Source organism: Echinops telfairi, unplaced genomic scaffold (assembly GCF_000313985.2).
Source record: "Echinops telfairi isolate 266 unplaced genomic scaffold, ASM31398v2 ScPeMD7_7409;HRSCAF=8447, whole genome shotgun sequence".
Taxonomy (NCBI): domain Eukaryota; kingdom Metazoa; phylum Chordata; class Mammalia; order Afrosoricida; family Tenrecidae; genus Echinops; species Echinops telfairi.
In genome coordinates, this window is record NW_022111309.1 from 1,782,329 (window position 1) to 1,799,424 (window position 17,096).

The following is a 17,096-nucleotide window of genomic DNA, read 5'->3' on the forward strand; positions in this document are numbered from 1 at the left end:
GAATGCTCACATTGTACTTGGAGGCTGCTCTTTTAATGAAAGCCGCCCTCACTTCTCCGATGCCCTGTGCCTTAGGACAGCCTCTGGAAAGTGAGGCCAGAGTTCCTGGAATTTATTTTAATTAAAAGCCTGCTGGTCTCCACAGTGCCGGGTCGTGATTCCACATTCCTCATGTGCTTTTGCCTGTATATGTACATCTCTAGTCGAATCCAGGGTGCCTCTGGGAATGGCAAGGCTCGGAGTCTCCGTGCAGCCTCCTGAGACAATGAGCCAGACGGTGCTGTAGCCACTCTGCCTACAGGACACATTGCTGCCTCTCGGACTCGCAGACAACCTGAACATTCTGGTGGAATGAAAATGGGGCCGAGTGCTTCAGATTTGCCCACTAAGTCATGTGCCTGTGCTTTACCAATTGACCTTATCCTTTGCAGAGGCCATCAGTATTAGGTTGTAGATGATTTTAGAATGCCTTTTTGAAAGTGAGTGACCATCCAGTGCCTGTCTATCAGAAAGAATAGTGTCTGGGGTCTCAATGGCTTGTCTTAAAACAAGCAGCCATCTAAGTAAACTGACAACTAAGTCCACACAGAAGAAAACATCGGCCTGTGTGATCCAAGGATTGTAAATAATTAGATCCAAGACCGGAACGGGAACAGTATGAGAGTTTAGTTAGATTCTGAGCATCCCACTTGCAGAAGGTGACAGTCAAAGTTCATGATCCATTTGTAGAGTCCCCATGTGCATTATGCCTCAGTGAAACTCCTGTGAGCAGTGAGCAGGGAAGCGAGCAGCCTTGCTATCAAACAGGATGCCTTGGGAAGTGTGGACTAATGCGGGTGTAGTTAGCTTAAAATTGAACACCATTTCATTTGTTCTCCTTTTTGACCCATTTTGAAATCGTTCTCGTTTAATTATGTTCTGTTATCCTTTGCGCGAAGGTATTTTTAAGTTTTATTTTGCTATTATTGTTGGGGTTTTGGTTTTTAAAAAAATGTTTTTCTTGATATGAAATCCAGGATAGGTAAATCTATAGACAGTCACTAGATTAATCGTTTACTGGGGTTATGGGAAGGAGCTCTGGTGACGTAGTGGTTCTGCATTGGGCTGCCAACCACAGTGTCAACAGTTTGAAACTACCAGCCATTCCAAAGGAGAAACGTGAGGTTTCCTGTTCTTATGAAGAGTTAGTCTTGGCAACGCACGGGGTTGCCATGAGCCAGAACTGACTTGATGTTAGTGAGTTTAGTGTGGTTTGGGGATTATGGCAGGGGAGGTTGTGGGGAAATGGGGAGCTAATAATGAGTATAAAAATATTCTAAAATTAATTGTGGTGATAATTGCATAATTTTTTAGTATGTTTAAGCTATCGAATGGTATGAGAGGTGAATTATATGTCAATAAAACTTAAAAAAAAAAAAGAATGATCAAGCATACAGGGGCGCATTCAAACTGTGTGCTGAGCTATCTTCTTGTGAACCCACACCCATCTTCAGGGCATACAGTAGCCTACCACCCCTGTACTAGAACTTCCTGTCACCCCAGAAACCCTGTTGTCACTTGTCCCCCATGGATATGCTCAGCTCAGAGTATTGTCTTAGAATATAAATTCTGCTTATCAGCAATTCCACTCCTTTACTGCAGCAATGGCATTCAGTTTACTCTGCATTCTCTGACTGGCCATGTAGTCTCTAGTTCCCAAAGTTAATTTGGGTGCTGGAGGGAGTAAGCCTGGGTCTTGCAATAAAGGTTTTCTTCACCTCGGTAAAATACTCCGAAGTTGAGAATGTGCAGGCACAGAAGGCGCTCCCAGGCTTCCCTGTGCTCCCCTGCTGGCCCCAGCCACAGGCGGTCCTGCTACGCCAGCCTTCTGCCGGAACGTACAGATCCGGCCATGAAGCAGCCACACGCTCCTCGGTCAGCTTCCATCGCAGGGCCCCGGCCTTGTCCAAGGCACCCAAATCCCAGCAAACCCCGTTCCAGCAGCACGTGCTTTGTCCTTCCTGCCTGGGAATTCCCTACTGGGCAAGATGTTGAGTTTAGCAGAGACTGCCCTTTTCCCTCGGCTTCCTGCCTATCGTTCTGAGGAAATTTCTAAGCAAGCTCTTAAAGTGACTGAAAATAGTAAAATGCAAGAGGAAAGAGATCGACTTAATGAACTGTGCAAAATGAAACAAACAAAATGAAACAAAATGAAACAGGACTCAAAGATCTGGAAAAGTCTGTTGTGCTGACTGGGGATCCTGCCTTAGAATTTTCACCAAGTACGTGGCTGCACAATCTTTTGTAAAAGAGATGTGACTGACTGAGCTAACCAAGGACCACAGCAGAAAACGCTTCAACTTCGACTGATGGGGCAGGGAGAGGGTGGGAGGAAGAAAACCTGTCTGCTTCTTGGAAATCTACGGCAAGAAAGTGGCCAAAGTAGCTACGTCTGTGTCCTCCAAGAAAAGCAAAGGACCGTGTCTGGAGAAGTTTGGATCTGAAGAACTGTTTGAAGGAGCACAGGAAGCAGGCCTGTCTCCGTTTCTAAGGGTGGGGCCACCGTCTCTAGATCTTAAACACTAGATTTCAAAGAGCCAAATCTGCGCCAGCTTAGTTCTAGAGCATGAAGCTGTTTCTCAGTGTGGTCAGGAGGTTAGGGTCTCCGCTCAGAGCTGGGGGTGGTAGCTACCATACCCCGAGAGCAGAAGAGTGGGGTCTGACAAGGCCAAGGGGGTGAAGTCTCCAGTTGATTGGACTAGGAGATTAGGGCTGTCCAAAGTCCAGGGAAGCGAGTCTGAATCCAGAGAGCATGGCTGACATCCAGTCTGGAAGGCAGAGCTTTTGTCCAAATTGTCCCAGGAATAGAGATCATGTTAAGCCTCGAGGGCTAATATCATTTGTTCTGCTGGGTTTAGTGCTTGCGTGGTGCCCATCATCTCTTCTTTCCCTTGAATCTCTCCCGTTTGTAGAGGAAATGTTTACCTTCTGCCTTTTGCACAGTTGTACTTTGGAAACAGATAAATTCTGTTCTACAGTTCAGAGGCTCCCTGATGAAGAAACACTGTTCCCCAGCAAATGCCTAAGGTCTCACATACAGCATTTCCCAAAATGGGCAGTACCGCCCCGTGAGGGATACTGCATGATTTCAGGGCACCGCAGAAGCAGATACTTACACTTTATCCTACATTATGGGCTAGAATACAAAAGTGGTGGTAGACCAAATAAATTATGTAACTTATGATGTGGAAGATTCAGAAGATGAGATTTTGGAGCTTTAGTTGATAACGATATAATTTTGATGAGGCGAAGAATAGAGTTGTGTTTCACCAAAAAATAGTATTAATTCTTGTAATAAAATCCCCATTTGGTAATGGGGTTTCTTTGTTATGTTAATGAAATGTCTATGTAAAGTACATCTTGAGTGAATCCCTTTTGAGATGTGAAATGAACAGAATAAACCAGCAGATTATAACCTTACGGTTATAACAAGGAAGTTCCTGTTTTTTCTTTGGTTGTTGTCTGGGCCTCTCCCAGCTGCTCCAGGCAGCTCCAGTGCTTGAAACACAGCCCCTCTACCTGGGGACGGAGGACATCCTGCACATCCCCTCGTTGTCACGCTTCCAGTCCGATTTCCTAGTCTACCACCAGCCGGAGAAAACTCAGCTTTTAAAGGAGTCAGCGATTAGATCGGGTCAGCTGTGCCCCAGAACAACTTCTTTAGGGGAGCCCTAGCTCATCATTTGCACAATTTCCACCTGCAGTCCTAAGGGTGAGGGTCACTGGAGGTCATCTTAGAATCCTGCCTTCAACCTCATGTCCAGTCCTTCTGTGGCTTTTGTTCTAAGATCCATATGGACAGTTCAACTCGCTTCTGCTCACCGCTCTGGGTTTCTCACTGCCACCGAATTGATTCTGACTCACAGACCCTATAGGATAGAAATGGTTTCTGAAACTCTAGGTCTTCACCAGAGGAGAAAGCCTCATCTTTCTCCTACAGAGTGAATGGTGGTTTTGAACTGCTGAGGTTGCAGTTAGCAGCCCAGCACTTAAACCGCTGCACCACTAGGACTCCCAGCGTTTAGTCTCCTTTTTGTTTTAAATATCCGAGACTTTCATTTTCTTGCTTTTTATATTGGCATGAAATTAAACATATGTTTTTGTTATGTTAAAACCAATATGTTTATGTGTTTGAGATCATTGGCATTTCTTCCCTCATCACGTGCCAGCCATATTGCCCAGAATTTTCATGTTATACATATGTGTCCACTAAAGGAAGTGGACCCTGAAGAGTTCTAATCTCAGTGAGGGATGGCCCAGAGTGAGGCTGCTCTACTGGCTGACAGCTAGTCGATATGTCCATATCTAGGGGAGAGTATTGAGTTCACTTTACTTACTTTTTTACATGCAGTTTACTTATGGTTTGGATTTACTTTACTTGCTTTTTTCATGGGAAAGCTGAGTAAAAACCCAGAAAAATAAACTGCTATATCCTTCTAAGACCTAATGTTTTTTGCTGATAAAATGAGCAGATTAATGAGTAAAAGAACAGTCTCCTTAACTGGTTTTTCTTGTCCAGATATGTATTACTTTCAAATAGTTCACTATGACTAAAAGTATATTTATTCAATTATCATGTCTAATCTGCAAGGAGTTTTCAAACGTGTTATGATCCCTTTTTCCAGATGTGGCTAAGCAGTATTTCCAAGAGAGCATGGCTAACCTGAAAGATGCTGAAGGCATGAGAAGAGCCAAATTTCTTTTAATTCAAGATGAATTTTGCCATTTCCTGAAAATCACTGGACAAGAAGAGGTGCGTTGGGATCCAGGCTGACTAGTTATTAATGAGGTTGCCTCCTTTGTGCTGCAGAGAATGGTTGAAGGGTTGCTAACAGCAAATGAGTGGTTCAAAATTACCAGCTCTTCAAAAAAAAAGGAGGCTTTGTACTCCCTTTCTGAACATTCAGTCACTGAAAGTGCTATGGAGTTGCCACAAGTCAGAATCTACTGGACAGCAACGGATTTGATGGGCAAAGGATGTCCTAAGGTCCCAGTAGCTCTCAGGCTACTTTCTTTTGGGAAATGTTTATGAGAATATAGATGGCATATCCACCCAAAATGTATATTTCTTTCCTCTTTAAAGTATAAAGGCAAATCTTGGAGATTAAAAACTTATTATTTCCCTTATGTTTTGTAGACTCCCTCTTCCATATTGAGTTCCTAATCCCTAATTCCCCAGCTTGTCTCAAATGACGTATGATTAAAGAACATAACATTTTAATTTTGGCACATATATGTTCTTCAAGCTGGAATATGTCTAACATGACCATAGAAATTAGTGTTTCCACAGCGTTCCTCTGGTTCTTTAATGCTTCCACCCCCCAATTATCATGAACCCAGTTTTACCTCACACATCCTGCTAGACCAGAATATGTACATCGGTACAGATAAGAGCTCTCAATACATGGAAGCCAGGACAGATAAACCCCTCAGAAACAGCAATGGGAATAGCGATACCATAAGGGTAAGGGGCGAGGGGGAAAGGAGGAGAAGGGGAAACTGATAGCAATGATGAATGTATTAACCCCCACCCCACCCCACCCCCGCCGAGGGCGGTAAATAAGAGAAGCATGGGTAAAGGGATACAGTCTATGGTGTAAAATATGAAAATTATATATATATATATATATATATATATAATCTATCAAAGGTTCGTGTGGGAGGGAGGGAAAAAAGAGGAGCTGGTAATATGGGCTCAAGTATAAAGATAATGTTTTGAAAATGACGATGGCAACATATGTGCAAGTTTGCTTGATATAACTGATTTATAGATTTTTATAATATCTGTAAGAGCCCCCAATAAAATTTTTTTTTAAGGAAAAACAAATCAAACTATTAAAAAATTTAATGGTTCATCTTTTTCTGGATCACCCAACCAACTAGAAAGGGACTTCCAGGAAGCTCCAACCCATGCTCACATACCGAATGTACTCGAATATACGCCAACCCGAACATCAGCCAGGCACCTAATGTCACCACACAGATGGCATTTAATACGTGCTGGAAACACTGGGCTTATCCACGAGTGAATACTGTGTTTCTAGCACTAGCTGGTGGGTAGACCCTGCACACCTCTTGTCAGCCCTGTCATGCCTCAGGCTTCCAATTCACCAGCCGTTTGCCTCCAAAGTGTCTTCCCCATTTATCTTCATTTCCAATCCCACCACCTAGACTAAGCTACAGCCCCTCACGTGGACCCCAGCGAGCTCCTGCCCCATCACCACGTCCATTCTTGTGCTTTGCTATCCATTCTGAATAAGGAACCGTGGTCATTGTTTTAAAAGTCATCCATGGTACACTTCCGGCAAGATGGCAGACTAGGCCGCCACGCGACGCACACACTTCACAACAAAAGACACAGCAACAAAACGAAGTGTCCGTACAGATGATAACCCTGCAAGCCCGAGCTTCAGAGGGAAGGTAGAGAAGTGGATTAGATATTGACTGGGAAAAGAAACATCAAAAGTGATGAGAGACAAGACAGACAGGATGGTGACTTGTCAGCCAGCCATTTTGAATGTTTGTAGCAGCCTTCTGATGAGAACCTGGCTTGCGATCACTCTGTTCACCTACATCATAGAATCTAATCCAATTCTATTCGTCAGGAGGAATAACGTATATGTGATTAGAATTCCAGAACAAGAAGAGACACTCCCTTTATTCCAGAAAAAACAAAAACCATCACAGAGAAACTTGTTGAAGAGTTGCTATAAGAAAACTTCCCCTAAGAGAGAGGGGAGTACATCCTGGCCCATCAAGCCTGGAGGACAATATACCTGCTCAGAACAGCCAACGCACAGAGTGGACCATATGGCTGGTCCCACTATGAGACATGACCTCTCTCACAACCCATGGCCCTACAGGGAACAGCACTGGAGACTCAGTGTCGGGATTGGCCTGGTCTGACCCCACCACACCGAGGCAAAACACTAAGGGTGCGCGGCAGAGCAGCAGGGGGAGCAGAGCAGGGAGGTCCCGAGAGTGCAAAGGATACACTCTGGGACCCGAGCCTGGAGGACACTCCTTGAGGTCAGCAAACAGACCTTGTATCATTTATAGGTTTTCCTTTTTTAATTTTTAATTTATTTTTTGGTCATGGTTTTCTTTGTGATTGTCATCGTTGTGTTCTCTTTTGTCGCTTTGTCTTGCTATGCCTTGTTTTTTGGTGCACAGTATTATCTCTGCAGGTCTATCTAGATAAGATCTGCTGGATGAACAGTCTGGAGGAGAGAAAACAATGGGACCGATGGTTCCGGGGGGACATGGGAGATGGGGAGGTGGGGAAGGGAGGTGGTGTTGACCAACCCAGGGACAAGGGAGCAACAAGTGATCCAAAATTAGTGGCAAGGACGGTGTGAGTGGTCTGACAGGGATTCATCAAAGGCAATGTAACCAATAGAAGTTACTGAAACCCAAATGAAGGCTGAGCATGATAGTAGACAAGAGGTAAGTAAAAGGAAATAGAGGAAAGAACTAAGAGGCAAAGGGCATTTATAGAGGTCTAGATACAGGCATGTACATATGTCACTATATTTATATAGGATGATGGGGAAATAGATCTACATGCATATATTTATAGGTTTAGTATTAAGGCAGCAGATGGACATTGGGCTTCCACTCAAGTACTTCCTCAATGCAAGAACACATTGTTCTTTTAAATTGGCATTCCATTATGCACACCTTCTCGACATGATTGCTGAAGACAAATGTGTGCATAAGCAAATGTGGTGAAGAAAGCCGATGGTGGCCAGCTATCAAAAGATATAGCATCTGAGGTCTTGGCTTGCAGGTAAACAAGCAGCCATCTAGCTCAGAAGCAACAAAGCCAACAAGAAAGAAGCACACCAGCCTGTGTGATTACGAGGTGTTGAAGGGATCAGTTATCAGGCATCAAAGAACAAAAAATCATATCCTTATAAATGAGGGGGAGTGTAGAGTGGAGACCCAAAACCCATCTGTAGGTAATGGGACACCCCCTTACAGAAGGGTCGCAGGGAAGAGACCAGCCAGTTAGGGTGCTGTGTAGCAACAATGAAACATACATCTTTCTTCTAATTCTTAAATTCCACTATCATGATTCCAATTCTACTTTGCAAATCCGCCTAGACCAGAGGATGTACACTGGTACAGATAGGAAGCGGAAACACAGGGAATCCAAGGCAGATGATCCCCTCAGGACCAGCGGTGGGAGTGGCGATACCAGAGGGTGGAGGGAAGGTGGGGTAGAAAGGGGGAACTGATTATAAGGATCTACATATAACCTCCTCGCTGGGGGATGAACAGAAAAGTGGGTGAAGGGTGACGTCTGACAGTGCAAGATATGACAAAATAATAATTTATAAATTATCAAGGGTTCAGGAGGGAGGGGGAGCGGGGAGAGAAGGGGAGAAAATGAGAAGCTGATGCCAGAGGCTTAAGTGGAGAGCAAATATTTTGAGAATGATGAGGGCAACGAGTGTACAGATGTACAGATGACACAATTGATGTATGTATGGATTGTGACAAGAGTTGTATGAGCCCCCAATAAAATGATTAAAAAAAAGAAAGAAAACTTCCCTAATATCATGAAAGAAAAGAAGATAAATATTTAAGTTAAACAAACCCCAAACAGGATAGACTCCAAAAGAAAATCAACAAGACATATCCTAATCAAATGTTCCAAAACCAAAGTCAAGGAAAGAATTCGGACAGAAGCTCTGGAGAAATGAAAAATTACTTATGAGAGAGATCCAGTAGGATATTTTCTTGGCAAAAATCATAGACCCAAGAAGGCAATGGGAAAAAAGAGGGAGAGAGAAATTAGCAAAGATGGATAGGCTGAACTGGGAACTGGGGTTCGGTGAATGATTTGAACTGTGGCATGTAGAATTGATGGTCTGAAATATAACACACACACACACACCATCTAATTCTTAATTTAAAAAAATTATTTAAAAAGAAAAAGAAGGCAATAGAATTGCATATATAAAATTGGGAGGGAGGCGAATTGCCAGTCAAGATTATAATAGCCAACAAAATCTTCTTTCAAATATAATGGAGAAATTAGAACATTTTTAGATAAGCAGAGAGGAAAGGAATTTGTAAAAAACAGACTAACCTTACCAAAAATTCTAAAGAGCGTTGCTGAGACAGTAACAAAAGACATGTTGAGAGTAACATGCATGACAGTACCACCTAGAAGTCAAACCAGATATAGAAATCCAAAGTAAAACCTCTCACTCACTACCAGTCCGTCAGTTCCAACCCATAGCGACTCTATTGGACAAAGTAGAGCTGCCCCTTTGGGTTTCCGATGCTATAAATCTTAATGGGAACAGAAAGCTTCTTCTTTGTCCTGAGGAGCAGCTGGGGGGGTTGAACTGCTGACCTTGCAGTTGGAGCCTGATGTGTAATCCACTATGCCTCTAAGGCTCCAAAACAAGACTGAAACTAGGTATCCACAGATATGAACTTGTAAGGAAGAGAATTACAAAGTAAAAGAAGGCGATAAATAATATAGTTAAAAATTTTCCAAATGCAGAGAAAATTAAACTTTAGGGTAACCTCAAAGAAAATTAATAAATTTCATCAAAAGAAGAATAAGACCATCATAAAAATTTAGTAAACATTAAAACAACAGCAAGGAAAGAAACAGTTAGAAACCCCATAAATGAAATTAAGGCAGCATAGAAAGCTATGTGAAATAAAGAAGCTAGAAGTATCAGAACAAAACCAAAAACCCACAGCAAAATTACAGCAAAAAGTCTACGTATTAATAATACATGAAATGTAACTGTATTAAGAGTACCAGTCAAAATCAGAGAAGAGTACTCTAGATAAGAAAATTAGACCCATGAATATGCTTTGTATAAGAGACACACGTTTAGGCACAAAGACAAAAGTAGACTAAAAATTAAAGGACAAAATACCTGTATCAAGCAAACGGTAAATGAAGCACATGAGTGACGATATTAATTTGTGCTTAAAAAAAGTGCATATCTAACTAGCAAACTCACATTTTGTTCAACACTTCCAAAGCCCTTAAAACCATCCAGAATGCAAATTAGACTACAAGGGCTTCCCCTATCTGGCTTCTGATAACTTTCTTGTCTCATTTTTGCCCCAGACCTCAGTTCCAGCCATGTTAATTACTGCATATACTCTTGTATAAGCCAAGTTTTCCAGCACATTTTAATGCCGTTTTGTGGTAAAGTTAGGTGCCTCGGGTCAGCTTATACTGAGCATGCACGGTATCTTACTCCCACTTAAAGGCAGCGCAAGCTTTGTTTTCTCCTCTTGGAATGCTCTTCCCTTACAGTCCCTTAGCCAACGCTCACCTGTCCTTCAAGTCCCATCTGACCGTTTCCCTGGCTCCACGCCCCAGGATTAACTAGTTTACCCTTCTTTGACTCGGCGCCCCCATTAAATGCTCTCCGTTAATTTTCCTCAGAGAACATTATTTATAATAAAGCATTTTTAGGCTTTGATGGATTGTGTGAAGAAGAATGTGGCATCGTGATTGGAGGAAGGCTTATTAAGAACCTGCGATATGCAGATAATACAACCTGGCTTGCTGAAAGTGAGGAGGACTTGAAGCACTTGCTGTTGAAGATCAAGGATTGCAGCCTTCCGTATGTATTACAAAGACCAAAATCCTCACAACTGGACCTCTAGGTAACATCATTGCAATTAGTGGAGGGAATGTTGAAATTGTCAAGGATTTTGTCTTGCTTGGATCCACAATCAGTGCTTATGGAAGAAGCAGTCAGGAGATCAAAAGACCTCTTCAAGGTGTTGAAAAGAAAGTAGGTTACTTGGAGTACTAAGGGCACCTGACCCAAGCCAAGGTATTTTCACTCATCTCATAAGCATTTAAAAGTTGGACGAGGACAAGGGATTATGGTGCTGGTGAGGCATATTCAAAGTCCCACAGGCTTCTAAAAGGACACACTCATCTGTGGTGGGAGAAGTAGATCTTTGTTCCTTAGAGGCGAGGATGGCGAGACTGCATCTCCTGTACTTTGGACACGTTGTCAAGAGAAGCAAGTCCCTGGAGAAGGACACCAAGCTTGGTAAAGTAGAGGGCAGTGAAGAAGAGGAGGGCCTTCGACAAGGTGGATGGACACAGTGGCCGCAACAGTGGGCTCACACTTCAGAGCAGTTGTGAGGCTGGAACAAGACTGGGCAGTGTTCAGTTCTGTTGTGCGTGGTGTCGCTGTGGGTTAGAAGCGACTTGATGGCACCTAACAGCAAGAACAAGTGATTTTTTTATTGTGGTGATGATTGTACAACTCTTCTTTTTTTTTTTTTTAAACCATTTTATGGGGGCTCATACAACTCTTATCACAATCCATACCTACATTCATTGTGTCAAGCACATTTGTACATCTATTGTCATCATCATTCTCAAAACCTTTGCTTTCTACTTGAGCCCTTGGTATCAGCTCTCATTTTTCACCCTCCCTCACCGCCACCCCTTCCCTCATGAGCCCTTGATAATTTAGAAATTATTATTCCTATTTTTGTCATATCTTATATTGTCCAACATCTCCCTTCACCCACTTTTCTGTTGTCCATCCCCCAGGGAGGAGGTTATATGTAGATCCTTGTAATCGGTTCCCCCTTTCCACCCCACCTTCCCTCGGTTCCCCCTTTCCACCCCACCTTCCCTCCACCCTCCCGGTATCGCCACTCTCACTGCTGGTCCTGAAGGGATCAGCTGTCCTGGATTCCCTGTCTTTCCAGTTCCCGTCTGTACCAGTGCACATCCTCTGGTCTAGCCGGATTTGTAGGGTAGAATTGGGATCATGATAGTGGGGGTAGGAAGTCTTTAAGAACTAGAGGAAAGTTGTATGTTTCATTGTTGCTACCCTGCAAAAAGACTCATTAAAAAATACTTGTTCTTCAGGGTAGCAACGAAGAACAAGTATTTTTTTATTGTGTCTTTTTAATCTCTGTCTCCCAATGAGCCTGAGATCCATGGGAGTTGGGCTTGCATGGAGGGAGTAGCTGAGATTGTTATGGAAGGAAGCAGCTGTGTGAGTTCAGCTATACGGGACTGCTAGCTAGCTGACACCCCCCCCACCCACCCCCCCACACAAAGGACACCCCCGCTTTCCCCCTTCCTGATCTGGCTTCCTGCTGCCATGTTTGCTGCTGAGTGACCGGATATGGTATCATGATTACGACATCACACTGCTCCTTCTATCATTGGTGATCTTGGCAATCCTGCTTCTTTAATTCTAGGGTCACTGGCAGGCCATCACATGCTGTTGTAAGAAGAGCGAATGCTCTCCCTTCCTTAGTGGGACACTGGCTGTGCTAGGTACGCATGTGGCTTGGGAAGCAGGACACGGGCCAGATTTCAGTGCTCACTCATCTTCCTGCCAGCCATCATGCGTGGCACAGTCTGCCCAGCTGCATGTGACCGATTTCTACTTCCCTCATCCTTTGGGCTCCAGGCCTCTCACAATGGGCTCTTGCAAGAATCCGCTAACAATAGGACTGGGCCACAGGCTGGTCCAATGTGGTCACAACTTGCATGTTATCTGCTCCAACACTCAGGAGAATCTGGGGGAGGACAATACCTCGTAAGGTGCAATATAAATACAGGTCACTTAGCTAGCTTGACACTCTCTGTGGACTTCCCTGCTAGTTGTGCTGTTCTCCCATGCAGAACCATCTCTGGCTCTTCTTGTCAGAAAATGCAAACATATCCACCTGGCACAAGGCCATGGACCTTTGACCCAGCTTGGGCCTCCACCTCGTTTCCTTCTTCTCTCGTGCTTTTTGTGCCAAATTAATCTCCATCCTGACCTGAGCACCCACGTGTCTCTCCATCATATCTGTGTGCCCAGTTCTGCAGCATCCCTTCGCCGTCTATTTAAATCCTGTTTATTCTTTCCTCCTCTCCACTGTTATTGCCGTGGAGTTGATTCGAACTCATGGAGGCCTTCTCTACACCAGAAGGAAACAGTGCCTGGTCTTATGCTATCTTCGTGTTTATTGAGCCTTGTCAACAACTACCAGAGGTTGACTTAGACTCTGGTTCCTCTAAGCCAGTGTTCTCAACCTCCCACTGAGCATCTTCGCAACCCGACACTTGCACTAAACTGAATCCTTGCTCAGGGGCCCTGGGAGGGCTGTGGTGCCCTAAGTGATGAGCTTTCAAAGCCCATTGTTATCATTGGCTTTTGACTCATAGTGACCAGGTAGGACAGAGACGGTCGTCTTTACGATGCAGACTGCCTCATCTCCTCATCTTTCACTTGAACTACTGACCTTTGGGTTAGCAGCCCAGCATTTAACCCACTTGCCACCAGGCTCCTCAGCAAAGTTTGCATTTCAATTCTTAGTTGTTCTTCATGGATCTATCTAGGTGTCTCACACTTGGCAAGTTATACGGCTTGTCTGCACCAACAGTGACTTATCTTTCCACCTAAGAAATGGATATCTGATTCCCCAGCACCTTTAACAAAGTGCTATCCCTACTCACTTCCAATTCAAACTCAGCGTAACTCAAAGTATTGCAATAAAGGACTGGTGGTCCTTTGATCTCCTCTGGGTGTGGACTGCTCTGGGGAGGCCCTGCACTCCCCAGGGCAGTGTTTGGTGGTGAAGTTAACATTCGTGCTCCCCGAGCATAATTGTGCTTTCATGTAAAAGGTCACAGAGGGGTTTTAGGAAAACTGTGAGAGGTTGACAGATTGTGACAAGTTTCCCCCTGGTTTGCACTGGTGTCTGGCTGGAGAGGTTAATGTCAGAAAATGTTGCTGATGTCCTACTTATATTTTTTATTTCATCTTGGTATATATTTTATGGACCAAATAAAATGTCATCATGTTGGAATGTTTCCTTTCAGTTTCCTACACTCTTTCTCTGGAGAAATAGAAAACCCCACAGTCGGGGCAGGTTGTGGTGTGAGTAGATCCGTTGCCAGGAAACTCTTGTTTTCACTTACATTCAGAAATCCAGGGTGCACAGAAGGAAAGGGTCCTGTAACCAAAGAAAATTCTTAAAATTACTGGTCAGATTCAGGTCCTACCTCTGCCATTGCTGAGCTGTCGGATGGAGCAAATTTCTTTCCTTTTTAATGGTGGTCAGTATACATATAACCAATCGTTTGCCATTTTAACATTCTTCCCACATACAATTCAGTGATATTATCTACGTTTATCATGGTGCTCAACAGCTACTACTATCTGTTTTCAAATCAGTGAGCCCACTTTTCCCTCCCTGCCTCCCTCTTAACCCACAGTAAACACTAATAAATGTTAGTCTCTACATATTTGCCAAATCTAAATGTTTCATAGAAGTGCCATTGTATAAGATTTGTTGCCTTTTTGTCTGACGTATTTTACTCTGCAGAATGTTTTCAAGATCCGTCCATGTTGCAGCACGTCAATTAGGCGTTTTGTTTTAGGGCTGAGTAGAGCTCCACCGGATGTATGTGCCACATTTTCTTTATTCATTCATCCACTGATGAACATTTAGCTTGTTTCTGCCTTTTGGCTACTGTGGATTCTGCAATGCACATAGGTGAGCAGATGTGTATTTCCAAAAAGTTGCTTGACTGTGTGTCTGTTCCCTCCTCTGGCAAATGGAGATTAAATGTGTTCACAAATGTAAACTATTTTCCATAAATCCTAGCATGAAGAGTGCTCAATACATGTTATCCTTGGAGCTTATTACTTAACTCAGATGGATTCCTTTATTATCTGGAATGAAGTTACTCTCCATGCATCCTTCATTCATTCTATCTTTGTTCTCCATGCATTCTTTCCCCCCACATGTTCCTGCTGGTCGCTAATGAACCAGAGACGAGGCTCAGCTCATGACAAACAAAGCAGTCGTTGCAGCGAGGCCGTTCCCGAGGCCGGGAAGCCCAGGCCTGGCAGAGCAGAACTGTGCTCCACAGAGTTTGAAGGATTGGTGTTTGGGGAAGTAGTTGACGTCATTTTTTTCAGTCTTCTTTCCCTTTTTCTCAGGTGCCTATTCCTCTAGAACAGTAAAGCATCAGCCACATAACTTTCTCACGTGTCAGGATCTTCACCTTTATCTTGAACCGTTAAGCTGACCGTGTTTGTCCCTCTCACAGCGAGCGCTCTCCATCCTGAGAGGGTCCCTGGAAGACAAGGTGGGCGCGTTTGGTGATTTCAGTGCTGAGGTGGCAGAGACGTACCGGGTCCTGGGCCGAGCAGACCAGCTGAAGGGAAACCACAGCCGGGCCCACAGGAAACTGAAGAAGGTAAAACCGGAGCCCCCCTAATGCAGAATAAAACGTTCCCCCTTCCGACAAGCTGCTTTCTCTCTCCAGTGTGTACTTTGAAATGAAACTTTATAATTGATCTATTGAAGAATGTTGACGTAATTGTTGCAGTGGATTCTATGATAACGCTTTTGGGGCGAAAGATACAGAGGTCTTCTTACATGTATACCAGTATACTCATAATGATTTATTAATACCCTTTACCATGCCAATGTTCACATCTTTTACCTTGGTATAGTTAAAATACTGTCCTGTGCTCACACTTTATAGAGAAATCCTTCTGTTTTCTTTTGGTACTTACATACTTTTTATTATTTTGGAGTTTATTTATATGTGTGCTGTGAAGTGTAGATCTGATATTATCCCCACCCCACCCCCACCCAAATGGGTTCCTAGTTGTCCAGCACCATTTTATTGAAAACCCATCTTTGCTCTAGTGGTTTAAAATAGCACTGGCATCATGTGCAGAATCCCTTATGTGCCCGAGGGTTTGGGGATTTCAGGTCTATGCCACCGGTCTCTCACATGACAGTCCCTTACTTTTAATTACAGAACGTCCGTGGTGTGATTTGACACCTGTAGGACTGGATACCTCTCGGGGCTCGCTCCCAACCAGGAGATGGCTTCCTGGGTGCTCTTGCTGGAGTCTACTTTTCCATGTGGATTCTGTGTCAACCTGACTGGCCCCATCACCTCTTTCGTTTGTGTTTTTATTGGCATTGTGTGATTTATAGATGAATTTAAGAGTTAACGCCTTTACGATTTTGAGGCATTCTCACCAAGAAGAACAATTTTTCCATGTTCACATCTACTTTATATCTTTCAGGTATATTTTAAAGTCTTCCCCAAGCAGGTTTACACATCCTTAATGAGTCTCTCTGAGTTGTTTGTCTTCTTTGCCATTGCAAGTGCAGTCTTAGCTTCTAACGAGTCATTGTTGTATACATGCAGATCATTCGTTTCTTTGTCAACTTTATATCCTTTTAGCTTCCTTCATTCTTTGCTTAAGCTAATTTGAACATTGGTTTTCCATGTTTCCCAGGTATATACAATTACACTATCTGCAAATAACTTTGGTTTTCCTTCTTTTTTTTTTTTTCTATCCATGTGGCTCTAATTAAGGAGCACTGGTAGCCCTGTGTGGTAAATGTTGGACTCCTCAAGGAAAGGTAAGTGGTTCAAACACACCAGATGGTCTATGGGATAAAGATTTACAGCCCTGGAAACCCTACATAGGCTCACCGTGAGTCAGAATCAATTGGATGGCAGTGGGTTTGGGTTTTTATGCCTCTAATTTACCTTACTTAATTGCATTAACTCATACCTCTAAACCCATTTTCACTGAGTTAGGTCCAACTCATACTTATGGCTAGACTTCGTCTCTCATACATTGGACATGGTCTCAGGAGAGACCAGTCCTAGAAAAAGGATGTGTTGTATGTACTTGATAGAAGAGCATCGAAACCAAAGAAGGCCCTCAATAGGATGGGTTGGCACAGTGGCTACAAGCATGGGCAGAAACAGAAGGATAACTGTGAGGATGGCGCGGGGCAGGCAGGTTACACGCTTGTTCATAGGGTTGCTCTGAATCAGAACCAGCTCAAGGGCACCTAACACAAGGAAAAAGATGTGTGTGGGGGTGGGGAGTTCTAGACTGCACCTAACACAAGGAAAAGATGTATGTGGGGGTGGGGAGTTCTAGACTGCACCTAACACAAGGAAAAGATGTATGTGGGGGTGGGGTGTTCTAGACTGCACCTAACACAAGGAAAAGATGTGTGTGGGGGTGGGGTGTTCTAGACTGCACCTA

At 43.6% G+C, this 17,096-nt stretch overlaps 1 protein-coding gene across 5 annotated transcripts in view; it reads left to right on the forward strand.

The window, feature by feature from the left end:
• TTC23 (tetratricopeptide repeat domain 23) overlaps positions 1 to 17,096 on the forward strand; it is a 128,308-nt gene that overhangs the window by 88,718 nt on the left and 22,494 nt on the right. For 4 of the 5 annotated variants that reach the window (XR_006680700.1, XM_030887368.2, XM_045296481.1 and 1 more), the window contains exons 8-9: positions 4,665 to 4,792; positions 15,116 to 15,265. Coding sequence is in view for 4 of the 5 variants with exons in the window: in XM_030887368.2 (XP_030743228.1) it covers positions 4,665 to 4,792; positions 15,116 to 15,265 (278 nt within the window). In the remaining variant the exon portion in view is untranslated. Of the gene's footprint in view, positions 1 to 4,664; positions 4,793 to 15,115; positions 15,266 to 16,408; positions 16,456 to 17,096 lie in introns of all 5 variants that reach the window. The other variant, XM_045296483.1, reaches the window with a different exon arrangement.